This window comes from Calidris pugnax, unplaced genomic scaffold (assembly GCF_001431845.1).
Source record: "Calidris pugnax isolate Ruff unplaced genomic scaffold, ASM143184v1 scaffold15, whole genome shotgun sequence".
NCBI classification, from domain to species: domain Eukaryota; kingdom Metazoa; phylum Chordata; class Aves; order Charadriiformes; family Scolopacidae; genus Calidris; species Calidris pugnax.
The window spans coordinates 6,825,529-6,847,492 of NW_015090774.1; the positions used below are offsets into that span (position 1 = coordinate 6,825,529).

A 21,964-nucleotide genomic window follows, 5' to 3' on the forward strand; every position below is an offset into this window, starting at 1 on the left:
ATGACTCACACAGTACCACAAGAGCTATTTCAAGCCACACTTTCCAACCCGTCCAAAGCATCTGGCTGAATGGTTGTCAATACACAGTTCCACTTAATGATGGGCAAGACTGCAGAACTCCTCCTTACTGCCACAGACCCCTGAATGCACCACTGGCTCATAAAAATGACATGAAGGAGTGAATAAGGAGATAGGAAGTGAAAGTTCTAGCAAGTCTTACTCTTCATCTCGAAAATTGCAGCAGATGCATCAAGCATGCAACAGACGCCAGTACTCTCCTCCCTCTGCCAGATCCACACAAGCAAACACACAAAATGCCTTCAGTCATCTAGAGCACCCAGGCCAGTAATGAAAACGACAGGGGCAAAGGGAAAGAAATTATTTTATGTTGGTTAAAACAGAACAGTGTACTGGACTCTTTCAGTTCAGCAATGACTGAGATTTACAACCAAGGACAGCATAGCAAGGGCTAACTGACAGTGGTACTGCTCAGATGGCCACACCACGCTCTATGCATTAACAAGCAATTTCAGCTGCACCAATCAGACTAATCTGCTTTGGCGAACAGTCTTCGAATTCACAAACTGCTTTCTCAGTTCAAGCTGAGGAAAAGAGCATGTTTTTACACAATAAATTTGGAACCTTTTTTGAGGTTGACAATGTATAAAATGGCAATGATGACACCAGAGCTACGCCTGAAGAAAATAGTGCCTGTAAAAGTGTTCAGATGCTACCAGTAATTTTGCATTAATTCAAGCGATTCTTTCACGAATGGACACAATGCTAAATAAGCATGGGAAAAGTTGGCAGTGTTGCAGTGCATTCAGCCCATAAAGCTAGTTTATTGATCTTGCTATCATGTACTCCAGTTGCAAATGAACTGATGAGTAGATGCTTTCCAACTTCAATTTAAAGAAGACAGTTCTTTCCTAAAAAGTAGGAAAGAACCAGATCCATAAAACAGTGATGCTGCAAAAGATGCCTTGCTCTTCTGCAGAAGATCATGACCAATTTGCTCTTCTCGCCTAATAAAAGTGCAATATATGGGATTACACAAGTGCTCACAAATTAAACTACCAATAAAAGCAGACAGGAAAGCACAATGGCCATAAGTAGAAACCATTGCCACATTTACTTGGGATATCCATTTCAGTCCTCTCATGGCTTTTAGATCATTACCACATGATGGCCTTCATTATATGAAAGACACATAAAAGCATATGCTGCCTAAATATGTAGAGGAGGTCCTGAAAGGATGCTGTGCGTCATTAATAACATGTTTTCAGCAACAAGCAGACAATAAGTTTTCTTAAGCTGCAACCAGAACAACCTACAAAACTCTTCTGAAGTGATAGCAAGCTAGTGAGAAAGAATGTCGTGTGTGCCAGATGATTGCTACCATAAAATCTGTGTGTGTGAGCACATGCACATACGCACACGTGAGAGAGCACAATATGAAAAAGAACAACATGAGGGTATGAGGAAAAAGCAAACCCATTCAGATAAACAAGTGCTTTCCTTAAAATAGATTTACCTGAGACTCCAATTCTTCCAATTTACGCTTCCTGGCATGAAGAGCTTTACTTGGAAAAGCCCAGAAATAATTAGAAGTTCCAATTCTATCAGTGTCCACCATGCCATCATCAACTAAGCTTTGAAGAATCTCTTTCACTGACATTGAGGCTAGTAAAAGCAAAAATATAAAATTAGAACTGCATAGCATCTAAGCTTAGGAGAATTATGGATACAATAAGATATCGTCTACAATCATCTGTATGAATATTTTGCTATAATGTCAGCTAGCTGGACAATTTCAAGAGGACACCACGCCTGATTCCTTGAAGGAATGAATCCCTTCACAATCAGCAGTTTATACATAAAGACTGCTATTCTTTACACTCTGCCACCAGATGTTTGTAAAACATCGCTCATGAGTATCATAAAACACATATGCATATTAAAGTACAATAGTAGAACAAAGTCATGAGAGGGTACTTGAGGGTACTTAATCTAACATGGATTCATTTGTAATTTTTTCATTAGGAGCATAATTACATTTCACTTTGTAATGCTTGTCAAAGCTTTTAAGAGCAGCAGATGCACTAAAGCCATCTGTCTACAGACACAGGAGGGGCAGATTTTACTTTTGATTATATTCAGTTCCAATACAGAAAGTCATCTCCAGTCAGAAGGATCCAAAACATTTCTGAACATAATTGCTCATTTTCTAGAAAATGTGAAGTGTAATTCACCGTTTTAAGAATGATACCTGTTCAACAAAGGAAAGTAGTTATTATTATCCTCAAATATTGCAGATGTGAACACTTTTGAGCTAATTTATGGTTTTCCATGTATGAAAATTTCAAGTATAAAGGAGATCCCAGATCAGGAACATCCAATCTTTTGGCAGCTATAGGCTGGATGCCAGTATGGAGGTACTTCCACAGGCTAGATGGTTTTCTTTTCAGACTAACTGAGTTGTGTGGCTTAATGCCTCTACGTTCAAAGGCAGGATGAATTTGGACTATTCAGTTTCAAAGGTATTAATGGTTTTAGAAACTCTACACTCCAGATTTTTGTATGTGAAATTCCATTGCTTATATTAACTGTTTTGCATCCTCTTCCTCCAAATTACAATTAAACAGATGCATTGACAAATCAATCAAGACAGCACCACATGTCTTCAGAAGCCCCTGAGAGCCTCTGTTAGCTACTGACATAGCTGAAAAACTCTGCTTTGCAGCATTCAACGTTTGTCTGCAGTTCCTTCCACAAGTTCATTTACTCACAGTGCCATAAAGATACGCTAGTCAAGGGCAGTGGCAACTACACAAACATTACATTTTGCCTCCCTTTTGTCAATGAATATAGAAGGAAACAAAATGAGGAACATATAAAACAACTCAAAAGCGTAAGATAAATCCTCTTGGACTTAATCCTAAACCAGTGGATCTCATCAGGAGAGCTTTCATTAAAAAGGCAAACCCCTTCCATTTACAGCTGTCTAGTCATTTTTGAGGGGGGGGGAAAGCTCAAGGGAACATTGACTGTTTACATCGGGATTAGTATTTTAAGATATTTGTGATATTACAGAGAGACATTTAAATCCTCTGTTCACTACCTGAGTACCCACAGCGATTTCACAGACTGAAACTCACTGCAAGTCGGGCATTTCAGAGCCTTGGAAAAACCCCATCCCATGTTTAGTGGTTAACCTGGAGCTCGCTGTGACATTTTAATAATTTCCCATTTTGGCCCTAACATTTAACAGAAGTGACAAACTAGCAAACTAAGGCAGGAGTGTGCTGTTGATGTTGCTTTTAATGCTACAGCCCTGGCATTGACCAGCCTCCCTTTCTAGCTATTTTTCCCAATACTACAATCACAAACCTACATTTAAACTGTATGACCTGTCCCAAAAATGATTAATGGCTGAAGAGAAATAACTTTTGTAAACACTTACTAATCCCTTTTTCTTTTGGAGCAATCTTCTCTATATCCTTCAACTGGAACACATCTTTCTGTGCAAAACATAAAAGACACTTTAACTACAAATGACAGCATCATCTAAGCCCAAGTGTTTTTTTACATTAAATCAATGCCAACAAAAGCAAGTAGGAAATACATTGCATGTTTACATTTTGCTAGGGAAATAGGCTGCATATCCCTCAATAGAATTAGAGCACTCTAAGAATTTAAAATAAAACAAAACACATTATTGTAACAAGCTCTGTTCTTTTCTTTTGTATTCCAAAGTCACCGTATTTTGCCTGAAGTTAGACTGTAAACCCACTTAGGGCAGACATAGCCAAGGTTAGATTCTCAACATCAGATGCACCACATTGCTCAAGTCCTTGAACAACACAATGATTTTTTTAATATATGAAACATTGTGAATTACTTATGTTGCCAATATAAGTTTTTGGTTTTCCAGGTTACTTCTCCCCAGTGACCTCTCCCAGGTCTGCTCTCACCTTTCCTAACGCTCAGATTTCCTCCTCCTCCCATAAACTGCAGTGAGATACTTCCTAACCTCCTGTTCTCCCTCTTATGGTAACAGGCTCAAAATGAGATTATTTGGCTGCAAGCACAGGGAGCACACTGAGTGCTTAACACCACCTGTGTACCTTCATGCCTGGGGACCACCTGGGGACAAGCTACCTGATCAGAAGCTACTTGAATCAAGCTCTGTCCCTGTAATTTATACATTTCTGGCACAGGGCATCAGTGAAATGCATAGCTGGATATACAGTGTTCATCTTCATCTATAGTAACCTGGTTTCCCACTGGATGTAAATGCAGGACAAATATAAAAAAGTTGCTTACTGTTTCAAAAAAGATCTCCATCATGCGAGCTCTCTTTTCCTCAAAGCTCAGACCTTTTTTCTTGGACTGCAACAGGAAAAAAAACCAAACCAACATATTCAGCCATTTGAATAATTAACATCTGCTCAGAATTCAAATCTATTCACTTTGAAGTTATATTTGCCATCCTTTAAAATACTTTACCAATAACCCCAGACTTTCAGATAAACTACTACTTCCCAAAGAATCATTACACCAAGCTAATTCACTTCCAGCCTCTTAAAATGAGGGAACTTATAAGTTTGAAGGCAACCTTTCACACAACCCAATTCAGCTCAAGCCTTAACATTTCTTGGCATACTCAAACAGTTCCTTGTTTTACCTTATTAAATTAAAAGTGTGCATTTATACCGATTGTCAGCAACTCGCCCAAATATTTAATAGTCCTTAAGAAGATAAGGAATATCTTTGGGGGTTTTTATTTAGAATTGTTTTTTATTTTGTGATATAGAGACACTAACGTGAGATATAGGCCATTTAAGTTTTTTTTTTTTAAGGAGATAAAGTGCGCTTTCTTCAAATTACCTAGCCAAATTTAGAATTTCAAGGTAATGTTCTAATAATGTGTTTATTTCTCTTTTCTGCACTTGTGTGATCAGGCAATAAATAACATGGACTGAAAGAGAAGCAAAAGGCAGAAACATCTACCCACAAACCGCGACCGGTAACAAAAAACTGCAAAATATCCTCCCCTGGTCACTTTCAGAGACACTATTTTGCCATGCTCCCTATAAAATTAGGATATAAAATATTTCACAGAGAATTGGAGTGTTACTAATAGTGGTTAGCATAGACCTCAACAACCCAAAACCAGTGGCCCTAAGGTGAATGGGGAGTATTTCCCCCTGCCCCACTCCCTGCTCTGCAGGCTGTGAGGCCCCACACTGCAGTGTGTGGCTGCAGAAAACTGAAAGGGGGAGAGAAAGAGCAAAATAGGATGTCAGCAGAAAAAGGTCCCCCTTTAAAAAAAAAAAAACAAAAACACAAGCAAGCATAAATATTGTTGCCCTTGACTCAGTGGAAGTGAGGAGTCTAATCATGGAACTTTGAGAAAGACAACATGGGTTTGTTTCCAAACCCTAACAGAATGGAGTCGATACCGTTTTTTACTTCGCTTCCTCCTTAAATAAATCACATGGTAGGGCAGCATGACATTTAAAGTGTGCATCAACAACAAAACAGCCAGACTGACTTACATTTTAAAAAATAAATTGAAAAACTAGCTTACACAGCTGCAATAACCCGGAGACGTGAACAGAAGCAATTCAGTATTATATTTAACAAAAGCACTATTAATATTTTTTAAATATTGCTTTAGCCAGAGATGCTGTATGTCACACTGACATCACAGCGGTCTCCTGTGATGTCTGTATATTGCAGGATTAGAACCTGGAGCAGCCATGTACGTGCAAGTAGGAGCATGAATGGAAAACAGACTCATTTTCAGCTTCTTCTATGACTTCAACAACTTCTTCTAAGCCGACAGGCTGAGAGAGTTGGAGTTGTTCAGCCTGGAGAAGAGAAGGCTCCAGGGAGACCTCACAGTGGCCTTCCAGTGCCTAAAGAGGGCCTACAGGAGAGATGGGGCGGGACTCTTTATCAGGGAGTGGAGCAAAAGGACAAGGATAGATTTAGATTAGATCTTAGGAAGAAATTTTTCACTATGAGGGTGGTGAGACACTGAAACAGGTTGTCCAGAGAAGCTGGGGCTGCCCCATCCCTGGAGGTGTTCAAGGCCAGGCTGGATGGGGCTTTGAGCAACCTGGTCTGGTGGGAGGTGTCCCTGCCCATGGCAGGGGGGATGGAACTAGATGATCTTTGAGGTCCCTTCCAACCAAAACCACTCCATGACTCCTTCTCCCCGTCATCCCCAGCAGCCCTAACACCCTTAGCAGCAACAGAACAAAACCCGTGTGTGCACGACGTGAAATTGAAGCAGCCGTTCTGACAGCACGTCCTCATCAGCCACGACCCTCGGGCACCAAGTTTCCCACCACCACTCCAAGGGACAGAGGAAAGTGACCAATCAGTGCGTTTTCTAGATAAACTTTATTAGATTTCACGTCAGTTTCTCTCTCCTACCTCGTTGCCAGGTGTCCCAAACAAAGCACACCAAGCGCACGGGCTCCGCTGCGGCTCAGGCTACCGGCGGCAGCCGTTAATCCCCCCCGGGCACACCGGCGATTCCTCCCGCCGGCACCCACCGCCCCACAGCCTCCCCGGGGCGCGGCCCAGCCTGCCCACACCCGGCCCTCCATGATTACTAACGGCCGCCCAGGCCCCGGGCCCGCCCAGGGGGGTCTCCGCGGGCACCGAGCTGTGGACATGGGGCCTGCTCTTCCGGGTGCCGGCTACATCGCCACCGCTCCCCGGGAAACCAGACAACCGGGCCGCGGGGGTGTTTATCGGGAGGAGCGGGGCTGCCGCCGCTCTCCCTCAGCGGCCGCGGGGAGGGCGAGGCGCGGGTTACCGTTACCCGCAGCAACGGCCGGCTCGCCCCGCTCCGCCCCCTCCCCTCACGTCCCACCCGGCACTGCGGCCCCCTCACTGACCAACCGGCCCGGCCCGGGCACCGCGTCCCGCCTCACGACAGCGGGAGAAAAGAGGGCGGGCGGGCGGCCCAGCCGCCACCGCCGCTTACCATGTCGCCTCCTGCGCGGGCGGCGGGGTTTGATTCCGGCGCCACCGGGAGGGGAAGAGGCCGCCGGGAGGGGAAATAGGCCGCCGGGAGGCCGCCTGCGTAGCCCGCAGCGCCCCCTGCCGCCCGCCCCCGCGCAACGGCACGGCAACCCCGGCGGGCGGCAGGAGCGGCCTGAGGCGCGGAGCCGGCCTGGCCTGGCCCGGGTGTTGCCCCCCCGGCGCGGAAGCAAACGCGGCCCAATTGCGCCACAGAATAAAGCGAGGGAAAAAAAAAATAATAAATGCGTGCAACTATATTCTGTTGGGTTTTTTTTTTAATGCTTTATGCGATCAACCCGTCCTTGTGCTTTTGTCAACCAGCCTTGCCCTACCAGGAAGTGGGTTATGGCTTCTCTCAGGTTTTATTTATTATTTACAGCACCGTGTGTGTTTGTCTAAAAGCACGTACCCGCAGGTGGTGGCAGGAGGCAAGGCTGGCCTTGTGCCACCGGTGGTGGGTCTCGGTTGGGGTCCATCTCTGGCGTCGCCCAGGCGTCACAGCAAAATTTTATCACATTCTCATTTTCTCTTCACGTATTCCTCTTACCTGTTTCATATTTTGTGTAGAAGGTGCCATTTTGTTGACAGCTGTTACTGCGATATCTTTGTTAGACCCTCCCTGTATTATTAAAATTTATTCATTTCCAAAATAAGAAGTTTAAAAAATACTTTAAACCCCTCTGCCGCGGGCTCTAATCATCAGGGGGGAAAAGACTGAATCTCTGAACCTCTGTCAACACCCGTGGTTTGAGGGTCCGTGGGGTACGTGTTTGATGCCCCCTGGCAGCTGCCCCTCTGGGATGAGGCCCTGGCCTCTGCCGGCGCTGCCCGCTGGGTGCTCTGCCTGCTCCTGTTTTCCCTCTGGGGTCCAGCAGCAAAGGGAAAACATGAACATGTTAATGGTGGACTAAAACCACAAGTATTGCACAAATAGCCCGTGACAGGGGCAGCAGGACACGGAGAAATAAAACCCGCTCTGCCCATGGAAGCAACGGCCCTGGGCACACCTGGTGTTGCTTGGGAGAGTTGTTCATTGCGATGACTCTTCTAGTGACTTTAATTACTTACGGTTCATTTTAATTCTTATTTGTGCTGCAAATTACCTTCTGTCAGCTACAGCACTTCTGGGAAATTGCTTTGCAGCCTAACAGCAGCGGGCTCCTACCTGCCCTACTAAGTCTAGAGTTTAAACTGAAGCAAATGAAAAAGCGCAAGCTGAGCTGTCAGGCCGTCCCCAGGAAGACCGTCCATGGGCTTTGCAAGGTGCCCCCTGTCCCGACACCTGAGGTCCTCTTCCACACAGATCTGGCCATGGTCTCGTTCCTCATTGTGCAACACCAGAGCATTACTAGACATGAAATGCAAGTTAGAAAGGGCGTTATTAATACAAAGCTTAACATTCATACAAAGCATTTCACAGATTCTTGTTCTTTCATATTTCCTTGTGCATCACATTTTCAACTTGCCAACCCTCCATGAAATCTGTTGGCACGCCTCCTCATCTCCTCTGGGGGCTCATATTCTGTCCCCCGGCTTTTCCCTTCCTTTGGCCAGCCGATTATTTCCCGGTGCTCCCTGTTTCCCTCCCGTCACCATGACCTCCTCTCCCCCAGGACGTGGGCACCTTCCTGCTCCTTCACAGCCTGAGATAAAACCTTTTTTCACCCCTGCCAAGCAAGCGGTTGCTACGACATTTGCAAAGCACCTCTTGTGGTGGGGGTTTTCTCCAAGCGACACGTGTGAGCGGCAGAGTGGGTGTCAGAGCTGCACATCCCACTGGGAGAAGAGGAAGAGGAGAAGGAGGAAGGGGTTTCACTCTGAAGCAGGCTCGGTCCATGTATCTTGGGGCTTCTGTTCAGCACTCGCAAGGCAGGAATGCTCCCATCTCCCCATCACACCTGAAAATAAACTGGCAGCATAGACCCAGGTCTCACCCTCAGATGGAGCCGGCACATGGCTGGAGACACACCTGGAGCCACAGCTGGAACATGTTCCTTGTTTCAGCAGTTGAACATGATCATGGCAACCAAGCCAGCCCGGCACACCTGCCTCCATAGCATTAGGTCATGCTCTCAGGCGATGGTGGGGCAGAAGGCTCAGCAGGTTCCCTTTGCCCGTGCCCCTAGGGACAGCCCTGAAGCCCTCTCATGGCCAAATCTCTAGCCCCGATTTACTCTGTAAGAAGAAGTTCCTTACTGCCTCCCACATTTCGCAGCAGCAGATCAAAACTAACTAGTTTGAACGACCCCTGGGTGGAACAGGTCCCAGACAGAGGGGGAGCGAGTACTCAGGAGTCTCTTGTGCTTTGTCAGGTGAGGTTAGTTTTCCATTACTGGGTAAAGTGGAATGAACCATTATTAAAATACATACAGGTTTGGCATTTTTAATGGCCTTCAGGATTTCTAAATGTGGTATTTCACTAAACTGCTATTCATATGCTATTAATATAAAAGCAAGACAACGGATAGAAATACTGAGGAAGGGGAACTCATAACTGTGCTTTTCTATTAGAAGATTGTTCTTATTTCCCTGTAATTTTCTGAAGCTTTAGCAGATTGGGCTGAAACTTTCTATGCTAGGTGTCTGACCAAGATTTTTAAGTACCAGCCAAAACTGTTTTTCTCTCTTCCTGAGACAAAGAAAATACATTGCTTTGTCAGTGTTAAAATATTCTTAGATGAGATGAAATTTGTACCTTTCTTCATTTGCTCTTACAAATCTGTAACTGAATTACATTCATAAATTCTGTTTTGAAAGGACATTAAAGCAGCAATGGCAGGAAGGTTAAGAAGTAGAATGAAAATTGTCCTGCTTTGCTTTTGTTCCTTTTGTATATAGGCACCATAGTGTAGTCTTTAATTACATGGGCGATTTTTTTCAGCAGAAGGGAAAAATTCAAGTTGAACAGCAGATCACTTTATTTCCAGAAAAGTAATAGCAAACCGTCTGAGTCCTGTGGCTATCTCCCAGCACATCTGGATGACTGACAGCAGAAAGATGCTTCAGTAGAGCTTGAGGGTGGAGGACGAGGAGAGCTGTAGGAGATGCTCACCCATGGGGGGCGATACCAGGTCCTCTGAGGTCCAAGCAGGCTGCGGTGGGATGTGGCTGGATATCAGGAAGCGGTATGATCCTCAAGAATCCCACACAGGCCAGTCTCTGCAGCATCTGCTGCCTCACTTCATCCTTGGACGAGTGTTTAGACTGTAAGCAGATGTTCTGCCTACAAACATCTAACTGGCTGTGTCTCCTCCAAAACTTACTGCTTCCACAGCTTTGCTAGCAGAGCTGCTGAAGTAAGCACTTAACCAGCTCATTGAGGTGAGTAGCTTAAATACTAGATTTTTGGTAACTAGGCATTTCACTAAAAGAACAAGTGAGAATTCATATGCCTAGATCAGCCAGTAGATGAGGGTCAGCAGCTTTCAACTGGAGGTAGCAATGAGCAGCGAGTGGTGGGTATCTCTTCCACCAGTACAGATGGGCCTGGGTAGAAGGTCTGTCCACTGCAGAGCAGCACAGTGCGATGTGAGAGAGAACTTCAGCCTGAGGAACAATGGAACATTTTTGAACACGCAATGAGATGTTAAGGGGTTAGCACTCTAAAGAGAGAGATCCTGGCTAATGGTGGGTTCCCCAAATATATGCACTTTTAGCTATTTTGGCCTTATTCTCCCTGATATTTTCTCATTGGTGAGACTGGGTTCTGTATTCCAGTTTACAGAACTTCTAAAAAATCCTGCTGATGCATTTGGGTCAGTATTTAAATGATTACCCCGGGAAGGCCAAAGAGGAAGTTGGTCATTTACTACAGAATTTCCCTGGTAAAAGGCAGTGTTTCCCACTCTCACCATCCTGCCTGTCTGTCTGATTTTGCTCAGTGGTGGAGAGCCTCTGCTGTAATAATCCAGGGGACAGAAACAATTTCTTGCCTGCAAGTGAGAAAACATCGGGGATGCAATAAGTCTCACCTACTCAGCCTTGCAGCTTCAGGGTACCCTGTGCTATTTCTTCTGTTCTTCATGGTCTTTTTCGCATGGGAAGGGATGGATCCTCTGCAACTCTGAATGTCAAACCAACGCTGCGCTGCTTCAAGCTGTGGGTTTTTTTTAGCTGGCAGCCAAGGAAAGCCTCTTGTAGGCATCTGAACTTCAGGGCAGAGAGACAATATACTCCAGTACGTTGAGCGCTAAGCCTGTTATTTTCTGGACATACGTTCATCTGAAGACTGACAAAGAAAAACAAAACTGTTCCATTATGTTGTTGTAAGTTTCCCTTCAGGAGAAAAAAAAAAGAAAAGGCATCAAAACATGGCTGCTGACATTCCCTGTTCATTTCTGAGTGTCCTGCCAGCGAGCAAACACACATCACCATGTCTGACCTCTCCAGTCCCCTCCAGTGAGACTGCTTCCAAGCCAAGTGATGCATCTGAAGACTCTCTCTTGCTTCCTGAGCGAGTTCCCAATCACACTGAGTTCTCAAAGGATTCAGGTTTGGAGGGTTCACTAGTGACCAAGAATACATATGTACTATGTAAAATGAAGCTTAACATAATCTAACCTAAATTGTTCTTGTAGGAAAGGAGTGAACTCCTAAGGCAATTTTTCTGTTCTACAGTAATTTATATTTTGTTTTCTGCAGCAGACCTTTGAAAGTTTATGGCACAGCATAGCTGAAAGGTACTATATACTTCCATGATGCAAATGGAAAAGCTTCCCACTCATGATCTTACTGCCACCGATGAAAAGATTAATTTTAATGACTGAAGAAGGAAGGGAGAAGACAAGAAAGCTCCAGTTCTCCACCTTCTTCCCAAGCAGAACTCAAGTCCCTCTTTCCTCTGTGTCTACATAAAAGCCTAACACCTGTGAAACAATCACAGTTGTCTTGGCTTGTGACCTGTGGTGTCAGCATTTCCTTCTGGAAAAAATTACCCATCTTCCTGCATTCTGGGGCTATTTTTAGGGAGAGTGAGTATGGCACATATGAAAAATAAATCCTCAACCATGAAAATAAGAGAGAAAACAAGCTTTATTTTTATTACTTGAAACTTTTGTGCGTGGTAAAGGTACACATTTGAATCTGGTTTTCCTACATTTCCAAGACAGAGTAATTTTTTTTTTTTTAATTGTCGGCTAAAGCATCAAGAATACCGTGGCACACAGGAAGCTAAAACTACACACACACACACACACACACAAACACTTTGATGCGCATCTTTCATCCTTGACCTAAGGAGACAAAGTTTGTATTTAGCCTCACAGGGATTTTTTAAAACAACAAAAAAACCAAACCCAAAACAAAACCCAACAAAAACAACAAAAAAAGCCAAGGTAGGAGAGTATTTCATTATGAGTGTCAAGAGAGTGCAAGGCTGACATGTACACAAAATATACAAGACTGACTTACAAAGATGGAATGTACAAGAACTTTTTTAAAAAATCAAGACAGACAGACTTCCTCCTAGAACTGGAAAGCTGCAGCGTATCAACTGGTAGAGATTTCTAACTGGGGGTACTGCCACACACTATGCACATCAGGGAACATTCCCATGTCATGAAGCCCAAGCAAAAGTCAGGGTTAAGGCCGTGTTGCTCACAAACATCAACTGAAGTGCTGTACATTCATGGGAAATAACACAACCCATTAGGACTCTTCCTACTCCGAAGCACAAATACCTTTTGCGCACTCTCCACAAACAGGCCAAAACAATCACTGTTCATAATTCTTGAAATATACATCATGATTTCATAACTAGCTGTCACCCACAACCAAAAGTCATTTCTTTGTTGCAAACAACATATTGGGCACTTGTAGTTCTTATTATGGCAACACTAGATCCTTAGTTATAAAAAATATTGAGATAAAATCAAAAGCCCTCTAGTTTTTACAGAACAGAAGAGCATTTACTAGTAAGTAACTCTCCATCTATTTCAGGCAAATGCTTGCCTAAACCATTTCCCTTTTTCAGCTACATTGCTGCTGGTTTAGCCTATGTAAAAATTCCCCACTGTTTATATTGGATTTATCTGAACAGATCCTTTTATTCCATTCACAAAGCAATGAACATGCAGTTGACTAGTTTGTCCTAAAATACTCCAAATTACACAAGATCCGATAACCTTTTGAGATTACTTTTGAGTTGAAGATTAGTTAAATGAAGCATATACTTTCACCATTCATGCTGTGCTGCTAGTCAATTAGCATTCCAGGAAAGTCAAGGGAACATTTGGTTATACCTGAAATCTGGCAGCAGAATGCCTATAGAGCCTTTAATAAATGCTAACAACTCAGCAAATCAAGTAGTGCCATTTTGATGTTCACTTAATTGGATGAGAAAAAAAATTGGCCAGTTTTTTAGAACAGAATTTCTGCTTTGGTTGCAAGGTTTGTAAGCCAAGCATTTTAGCTAAATTGGCTTCAGAAGCACACCATAAAAGCAATATGTTTCTTAGTTTTCCGGTGCCAGGCAGATAAGGTCAGACCCTGGAAGGGAATGCCCTATGCTACTGAATTTGAAATTGCAGTTGCCAGCATTTGCTATCAGAAGGAATTCCAAATTAGTGACATGTTTCAGGTGCAGTAAGTGCTGCTTTGGTGATAATGTCTGAAAACCCAAAAGACTATTCAATCTTAAGAAAAAAATCCACATCACCCCAAATAGCTGTTAGCTGGGTTGTGAGGGGGTTGTGTGCAGAATGCTGTATTTCATCAGGATGCACTGGGTTGACATAGGTTATATAAAATCCTGCTAAACAATACTGAGTCAAAGGGACTGAAAATCTTTGGGAGAAAAGTGTATATATGGAACAATCTTAAGTATATGTTTTAATATATAGGTTAGGGTCTGATTTCCGTGCTTCTCAGGGTTCCTGGCAATAGAGGATTTGGCAATGTTTCCTGAATAGAAACCATGCAAGTTTAGTAAAATATTATTATCAAAAAGCAAATTTGGAACTATATTTGATTAATCCATAACTGACAGCCACAGCACATTTTTCAGTTTCAAGTTTTTATCTCAAAGAACCTATGCAACCTCTTCTCTTTCTTAATAAATACAGTTAAAATGCTACGAACCTTTACTTCATTGATAAATTTGCCATTTAAGGGTATTCCAATGTCAGAAATTCTTTGTTTGCCAGAAGGTTGCTTGTAAGGACACTTAGAAAGAAACTACTTGATCATCAGAAAATCTGATCTACAACTTTGTTAAATTTTGATAGGACAGTTTATTGTGTAATGACTGAGATATCGTCTTCAGAATTTTAGGACAAACTCAGTTCAAGCAGAGGATATTTTATTCTCTTGGTAATAACAAACTTGATTTTCAACGTTTCAGAAATGTTACCACCAGTTTCTTAGCTGCATTATATAGTCCAAACCTTAAGCCTTACATTTATTCCAATGAAATAAGGAAACTTATCTTTACATGAGGATTTGTAAATTGACTCTATGTGCAAAAAATAAACAAGGGAAAGAAGAGGAAATATCTTTAAGAAACAGTAATTAAAAAACAGACAAAGTCCATATTTAAGAACCTTGGGGTCTGCACTTCTTTACAAGTCAAATGCATCTTTACAAAAAAACCATTAGTTTTTCTCAAATTCATTGAAACAACAACTTTAACCTTTTAGAAATAAGACAAATACTTATAACAAGTAATTTAACAAAGATTCCTTTCCATTCTGCAAACATGCTTAAAATACTACCTTGTGCCCGACCCAATGCCCTTTTGTTTCAAGGCCCTAAAAATGAGAAAAGAGAGACAGTACTTCCCAGGCTATTGTAGGCATTGGCAGGAAGCTCACCAGCTCCTCGAATGAGGTTTAAGAGTGAGCACCACTCTAGATTAGGCTACGGTAGTAAATCATCCTTTGACCTTTGATTTAGAAATAAGAATAAAGCCAGTGCTACTTTAAAAAGGACAAGTCCACGCTTAAAAAAACAAAACAAAACATTAAAAATAGAACCAAGTCATATATGATTGTAAGCATTTCCAATTAAATTAATATTTCAACAAAGAACACAGTAGAGAGATCCGGCAGGAAGGAGGAGGGACATTTTTCAGAGTACTGCCATTGTCAAATGGCATACATACGTTCCAGTTTGCTGAAATAACCTACATTAACTTTTATTTATTTTCATGTCAATCAGTCATACATACATACATACAAACAAACAAATCAGAACAAATCTCACAGTCCTTATTTTGTCCTCTAACAAAATTCCCTTTGATGAAGGACTTCAGGAATTGGTTCAAATTCATCAAATTCATTCTTATTTGTTACATATTTTTCTCATGTAAAAACAAATAGCTTTGGTAACCCTTGGTTTTCCTATACAACCTCTGTTTACTACAGTTCCTTTGGTTGTATAATGTAGGTCCTCCATAGGGGTACCTCTCTGGCTTTCTGTCCTGTGTGACGCTGCATTTTATTTTATTGGTTAATACAATGAGTTGCCTTAAGGAAACATGGCAATGAACATACACGAAAGAGTGGCACACATGAGGTTAATTGAGTTGACATTGTAATAACCCTGATCCTAATGAACTAGTTTGGTGTCAAAAGGTCTGTCGTTATACAGAAATTCAGCTCTCACTAATGTATCACTACAATTAAGTTTTTTCCAGAGCTGTAGAAATGTCAGGTCTCTGCAAAGTCCTTCCAGCACATTGAGCAAGAGGAAGAGTGAAAAACAAGCACATGAAACAATCCTTCATTAATCCCACATGAGTAGGGAATTTGCATTGGTTTTCATAGTGCTAAATGTTGAGCTGTGTTAGGTCTGACGGTTAGAGCTAGATGGATTTTGTGAGACTTAACCTTATACTAAAAGGACCTACTTGTTATAGATAGTAAGACTGAAGAATGTTAAAAGTGTAATACCTACCGTGATAATGAGATCTAGAAGATTCCCAGGATCACCTCTGGGTTAAATAATGCATAACAAAGATACTTCAAAATTGGAAGCTCTGAGCAGGAGCTACCCTTCGCAGTCTTCAAAAAGCTTTGGGGACTTTTCCCAAATTTTTCTTATTTTTGCCTAATTAGTTAATTCCAGTTCCATAAGTTGCAGTTTGCATTTAATATCCCATTGTCTTTATGAATTCAGTTAAAGAGGATTTTGCGTATTAACCCTTACAACAAAAAGTTCAGTGAGAAACCTAAGAGGTGCGAGTCCTATGTAAACAAGGTAAGTTTGGAAATTAACAGAAGTCCATCAAAGACTCATCATTAAAAATTAACTCAAAAGTAGGAGATATCCTGCATTGGATCTCTAGGACCAGTCTTTTCTCAAGGGTGGATGATTATCCAGCTCCAGAGCTCATTGCTACTGTAAGTATCGATAGACCTTGAAGCAGTGATTTCCAGAGTCTGCAACTACAACATGGCCATCTGAAGTAAGGGCCAGACCTTGGGGACCATAAAGTGGGTCAGCAGAGGTGTTAATGTAGGATAAAAATGATCCACTTCCATCAAAAACCTTTGAGGGTGAGAAAGCACAGAATAAATGTTATCAATAAAAAAGAAAAACAGCGGACATGAATCTGCTCTCAATTATGCCATTATACTTCTCATTTCTGAAACGGTTGACGTACATTAGAATAAACAAGGGCAGAATCTGATCTGTTATTCTCATAATATAGTCGTTTATATACAAATGTATTTTCTTATTAAAAAGAACTAATTAAAGCTGCCGGGATCTTTGGCAAGAATTAAACATGCAATGAAATAATAATAAAAAGAGCACCTCATTTGTTCCTTGTTCTAAAAATAGCCAACTACAATAAATCAAACTCAATCAGGAACTCACACCTTGTTTTCCTAACAAATATTACTGCTGTGGCTAGCATGACTCCTACGTTCCCACACAAAGAAAACCAGGAATTTGTTTTACACTGTTGACAGTGCTTCCTGAGAACAACTCATGAGGAGCTCCCTCATTTTTATATTCAGTGCAAACTGATATATACACTTAGTTCATTATTAGGTATTCTTTGGCAGATAAGAAGACTTTGTGATTAGCACTTGCAAGATAAAAAGAGTGAAACCCTCATAACTCAAAAGCAGAATATTTTCTCAACATTTAAAAAAGATGATAAAAATCTGCTGCATTTGCTTTAGGGTCTATACTGATCATTTGTTTTTTCATATTTTCCACCATGTTTCCAGTCTTCTGTTATGGTGATTATAAATTACTATGGCCTCAGCAATGCTTGCAAGTCTCCTAAGTCATCAAATAGCTTTTGGGAACTACTGGGAGTCAAAAGCTTTGGTCACAGTAACCATCAGAATTGCTGGCAGTCAGACTGGGAAGTCCATGATCTGACACCACCAGTTCTAAAAGCGGGCAGACCAGCAACGAGGCACCTAAAAGGCTGTGTTAGAAACCACATCACTTCTAATGCTATCCTGTTTCTTGGGAAATCTGAAAACTTCAGTGGCCAGAGTTATCAATCCATTAGTGTTCCTAGTCAAGCACCTTTGAAATACAGAAATTTCTACCTGTATTCGGCTGTTGCCCCAATCTGCTACGATAATATTTCCATTAGAATCTACAGCTACTCCAGTCGGTGCATTAAATTGTCCATTTCCTTCTCCATTCGATCCAAACTTCAGTATGAATTCTCCCTCCTGGTTAAATACCTGTATGGGTTAAAACAACAACCTGAGTATGGCATCATATCAAGTATTAGTAACCTACTACTACCAGTTCACCTGTTAACAAAACTGGGAATTGCAGATTTCCCAGGAACACTCCACCCAGACTGAAGATGGAAGAAAAGGTGCCCATCTCTACCTCCACTACTCCATAATTTTGCTTCTTACTTAAGGTCTTATTCAGCTCAGACACACAGGTGGAGGGCCCCAGGAATCCTCCTGCAGCTTGTGCATCTTGAATTAAGAAGAGCTGCATGCCGATACAGCACTGGGAGTCAGTGCTGCAGAAACACACTGAATTCTCTGAGATGGTAACAGGTTTAGACAGCAGAAAGATGGAAATGATCAATGACTGTTCTGTCTGTGACCTGGACGCAACAATGGGACCAAGTGAGATACTGGATGTGTCATTTACATAGTACCAGAGCCATCTCTATTTATTTTGGTTCATCTGGGACCCAGGCTCAGCTGTGCCACAAGGTCCAACAGCACTCTTAGAGACCCACCGTGGCTTCCACAAGAAAATGCAAAGACCTGACAAGTGCCAAGTGCACACTGAAGGGCTATGAAGGTGGAAGATGTGAGGAAATCATCCTATTTTTGAATACCTACAGTGAACAGAGAAAAAGCATTGGAGGGAGGAAAGTAACGAAGTAGCAGGTTGGTGCCTCACATGATTAAAGTAGAAAAAAAGTCACCTAACTAAAAAAACACAGGCAATGATGTATTGCTCTCTCCAAGGGTTAAAATGGGCGGAGTGAGTGACCGAATGAGAGAAAAGCCTATATTGAGTAGGATTTTCCATAGAAGATGCCTGAAGGAGGAAATGTGCTTGAAGAGCAACAGAGGAGGAACAATAATGATGCTGAGTAAGGACGTTTAATTCAAGACACTGGTGGCAGGGAGAGGCTTTGGCACTCGCAAGTCTGAAATGTATTTATTTATTTATAAATGTATTTATTATTTAAAGCAAAATGTATTCTCTGTTCTTTCTCCATTATCTAACAACAACAGGTAACAGCATCACCCAGATTATAAATTACTCTCCAAAGTGTCAACAATTATCTGTTCCAATTTAGAGAGCACCTACAAAAAACAGAATCTTTTCCAGTTAGTACCAAATTGTAACAAATAACATTTTTATCCCATTGAGTCACACCAGAGACAGACGGGAACACTCTGTTCTCATTAGGGATGCAATAATTATAAATTCAGTAAAATGCCACACTTCGTACATCTCTTAATTTGCCTTTTTTTTTTTTTTTTTCATTTTAGTTTGCCCTTGTTCTTAACTCTCTCCAGGCATTCTTGTTACCACAGCAAGCCCTACTGATGGAGGGGTAATTTATGGAGTCATAGGCCTCCTGCTGCTAAACCAGGTGAACAGTCTGCTCTAGGGCTCCTGCAGCAATTTTGGTTTCTGTGCTGTAATCCAAACCACATGAGCTGCTACTTCCTCTCCAATTCCAAAAGGATACAAGGTCGCTATTCAAAAGCTAGATGATTCAGCACTGCTCAGGACATGAGGGTGTCTGTGCAGTGATTTCCTATTTCAGGTGAATATACAGGTTTTATCATTTCAGTTATGAGCACTGAAGAACTGAGGGTTCATCTTTGTGTCCGATCAGACCAGGCACCACTAGGTGAAATCCTAGGGATTTCAATGGTGCGTGGGACTGGCACACATGGCCTGAGAACCCAGCATTCTGCTGCCCGTGTTCTCCTCCTGCTGCTGCTGCGTGTTCAGGGAGGGAAAAAGAGCATGGAAAGTGACTGAAAGGGAATGTCATGGCCTGAAAACAAACACGCACAGGTGAGCAATTTCTGAAATGGCCTGTAGCTCCTTCATGTACTTTTTCCACCACGTGACATCTCAACAGATATCCTTGTTTCGGTTTATTATTGGGACAAACAAATATACCACCCTATCTCACCATGACTGTTCACCAGGCCATGTGCCAGGACTTCCCATGGGTGTAAGGAGGTATTTAAAAGACGGATAGACATAGAGCTTAGCAATATGGTTTAGTGATGGTTTTTGTCCGTATCAGGTTAATGGTTGGACTAGATGATCTGAAAGATCCTTCCAACCTAAACAATCTATGATTCTATGACTAGTGGCCAGTTCAGCCCAGTGCAGGGGTACTGGATGAAAACCAATGGTATGCATTACACAGGTCATACGAGTATCAGGTTGTAAGCGGACCCAGTAATCTTCAAGCTTATTGGTATGGAATTAAAGATTGTTATAATTTTATTCAACTAGAAATGTGAGAAGCTTTTACTGGGAAATTCAAAAGCAGTTACCAGACTTACTTAAATTAGGAAAGAACATGGGGTAAATAACAGGTTTGGCGGAGAGTTAATAAAAACAACTAAGCTGATATTATTTATCTCAGGTACAATTTATGTTTAAGCAATTGAATTACAGATCATCATAGTGGCACCAAAGGCAACGAACTGTATCTCCACTAAGCAATGCGCTGCATGCAACTGTCTCTGTGCAGTCCTTAAATCAGATCTCATATATATAGAGCGTGATCCCTTTGTTTTCAATAATACTTTATTTTCGCCAAGAAAATACCATGATAAAATAAAAAGCATTCTAAGTTGCCATTAATGACAGTACCTTGACAGAATGATTATGAAAATCTGTGACAATAATTTCATTGTTGCTGTTTACAGCTGCAAAATGAGGACCTGCAATACAAAGAAAGAAAATATAATAATACCACTAAAACAAAAAGTTTGCGTAAGTAAAAAAAAAAACATTCAGCCTGCCAGAATATTATATTTGGGTCTGAGCAGTAATAGTGAAATTGGGAACATCAATTTCAAATTAAGGGTAATTTCATTTCATGTTTTAAAAACTCATCATGCCTTTCTGTAAACATAAATAATTTCTTTTTCAACCAGTTGTCAGCTAGTGTTAGCAGTAAGCATTGTTCATTCCTTCCTCTCTCATATATACATGACTATGTAGATATTTATGGGCTTATTAGCATGACAAAACATGTAGTGCTTAGGCATAAAGTTGTGTATACACTGAAAATAGTTCTCAAAAATGTTCATGTAAAGTCTCAATTGAAATCTGCTATGCTTTCTGTTCTCATTTCTCAGAACTGTGTGAGCAAACAAGTTTTAAGATAAATACAAAAGTCACTTAGAACACCAATGTCAGGGAATAAAGTGAATTTTTTGCTTTACTTTGTGAATTGAACTGTGTGTGCAAACTGGAATAAAAAACAAATGGTAGCTTGAAAACAGGAGAGTAGCTGAATCAAAACACTTGGTACTATTCTGATTTACTAAGCAGATCAGAACTCAATTTTCACAGCATATCAGTGTAACCTATAAAAAGGGTGAAAACTGAAAACATTCAATAACAATTAACCTGTTTTATGTATCCTACCACCAAGAAAAGGTGATACATTTCTTAACGCACTGTTAAAGAGTGTTTGCACACTTATTTCCAGGAGGTATTCTTACAAATTTTGAAATTAAAGAAACTGGATATACCCTGAAAATTTTGGTGATGCTTAGCTGTGTTGGAGCCAAAACTCTCATAAATTATACATATATGGTACTTGTGCCATAAGACACCGCAAGAAATCTCAAGTAAGATAAAGGCATTTATACCACTGATGTTATTTCTTGTGCTGTGAAACAGCAAGAACATCAGACCAATCTATAACTACTTACTCAGAGTGACACAACACCTGCAAAATGACCTGCATGTGTAATTTGGCATCGTCACTTCAAATTCTGAAAGAACAGCTATTCACTCAAAATATATCAGTTGGGTTTTGGTTTGTTTTTTTTTTTAACTTAATTGCATGTTCTAATTGAAAGACAGCATGTGCAAACGGTTAAGTTGAATATAAGTGGCAATTTCCCCAAACCGGCATTTTCTGTTTGCATAACTGAGTCTTCTTGATCTCAATATTAACACTCTCCCATTACACTCATCTAAGTGGAAGATGCCACTTAAGAGCATTGGTTTATGTGTATCTGATCACTGGAAACACCAAGCACAGTGTTTGAGTTGATTATCATAAACAGCTGAGTGTGGGCATTACAAAGCATCTATAAAATGCTAGTTAAGATCAGTCTTTCTTGGGTCACTGATCTGAAATGCTTCCAGGCACAGAGAGGTAGATAAAACAATCTGGTTACAGCTACATTTGCAGAACAGATGTTGCAGCCTTCCTGACCAATTAAACAACTTGGTGAAGTGAATAGTACCTCTTTGTTTA

At 41.4% G+C, this 21,964-nt stretch overlaps 2 protein-coding genes across 17 annotated transcripts in view; both read right to left on the reverse strand.

Annotated features, from left to right (window-relative positions):
* Window positions 1-7,102, reverse strand: part of MND1 (meiotic nuclear divisions 1) — a 41,376-nt gene extending 34,274 nt beyond the window's left edge. The window contains exons 1-4 of one of the 2 annotated variants that reach the window (XM_014943299.1): window positions 7,007-7,096; window positions 4,327-4,392; window positions 3,464-3,521; window positions 1,535-1,683 (exon numbers count right to left, since the gene is read on the reverse strand). In XM_014943299.1, coding sequence (XP_014798785.1) covers window positions 1,535-1,683; window positions 3,464-3,521; window positions 4,327-4,392; window positions 7,007-7,009 — 276 coding nt within the window. In that variant the 5' untranslated portion in view covers window positions 7,010-7,096. Of the gene's footprint in view, window positions 1-1,534; window positions 1,684-3,463; window positions 3,522-4,326; window positions 4,393-7,006 lie in introns of both variants that reach the window. The other variant, XM_014943308.1, reaches the window with a different exon arrangement.
* Window positions 7,103-15,159: 8,057 nt separating this feature from the next.
* Window positions 15,160-21,964, reverse strand: part of TRIM2 (tripartite motif containing 2) — a 104,528-nt gene continuing 97,723 nt past the window's right edge. For all 15 annotated transcript variants that reach the window (XM_014944843.1, XM_014944815.1, XM_014944755.1 and 12 more), the window contains 3 exons: window positions 20,338-20,408; window positions 17,553-17,693; window positions 15,160-16,530 (listed from right to left, as the gene is read on the reverse strand). In XM_014944843.1, the coding sequence (XP_014800329.1) occupies window positions 16,378-16,530; window positions 17,553-17,693; window positions 20,338-20,408 (365 nt within the window). In that variant the 3' untranslated portion in view covers window positions 15,160-16,377. The remainder of the gene's footprint in view (window positions 16,531-17,552; window positions 17,694-20,337; window positions 20,409-21,964) is intronic.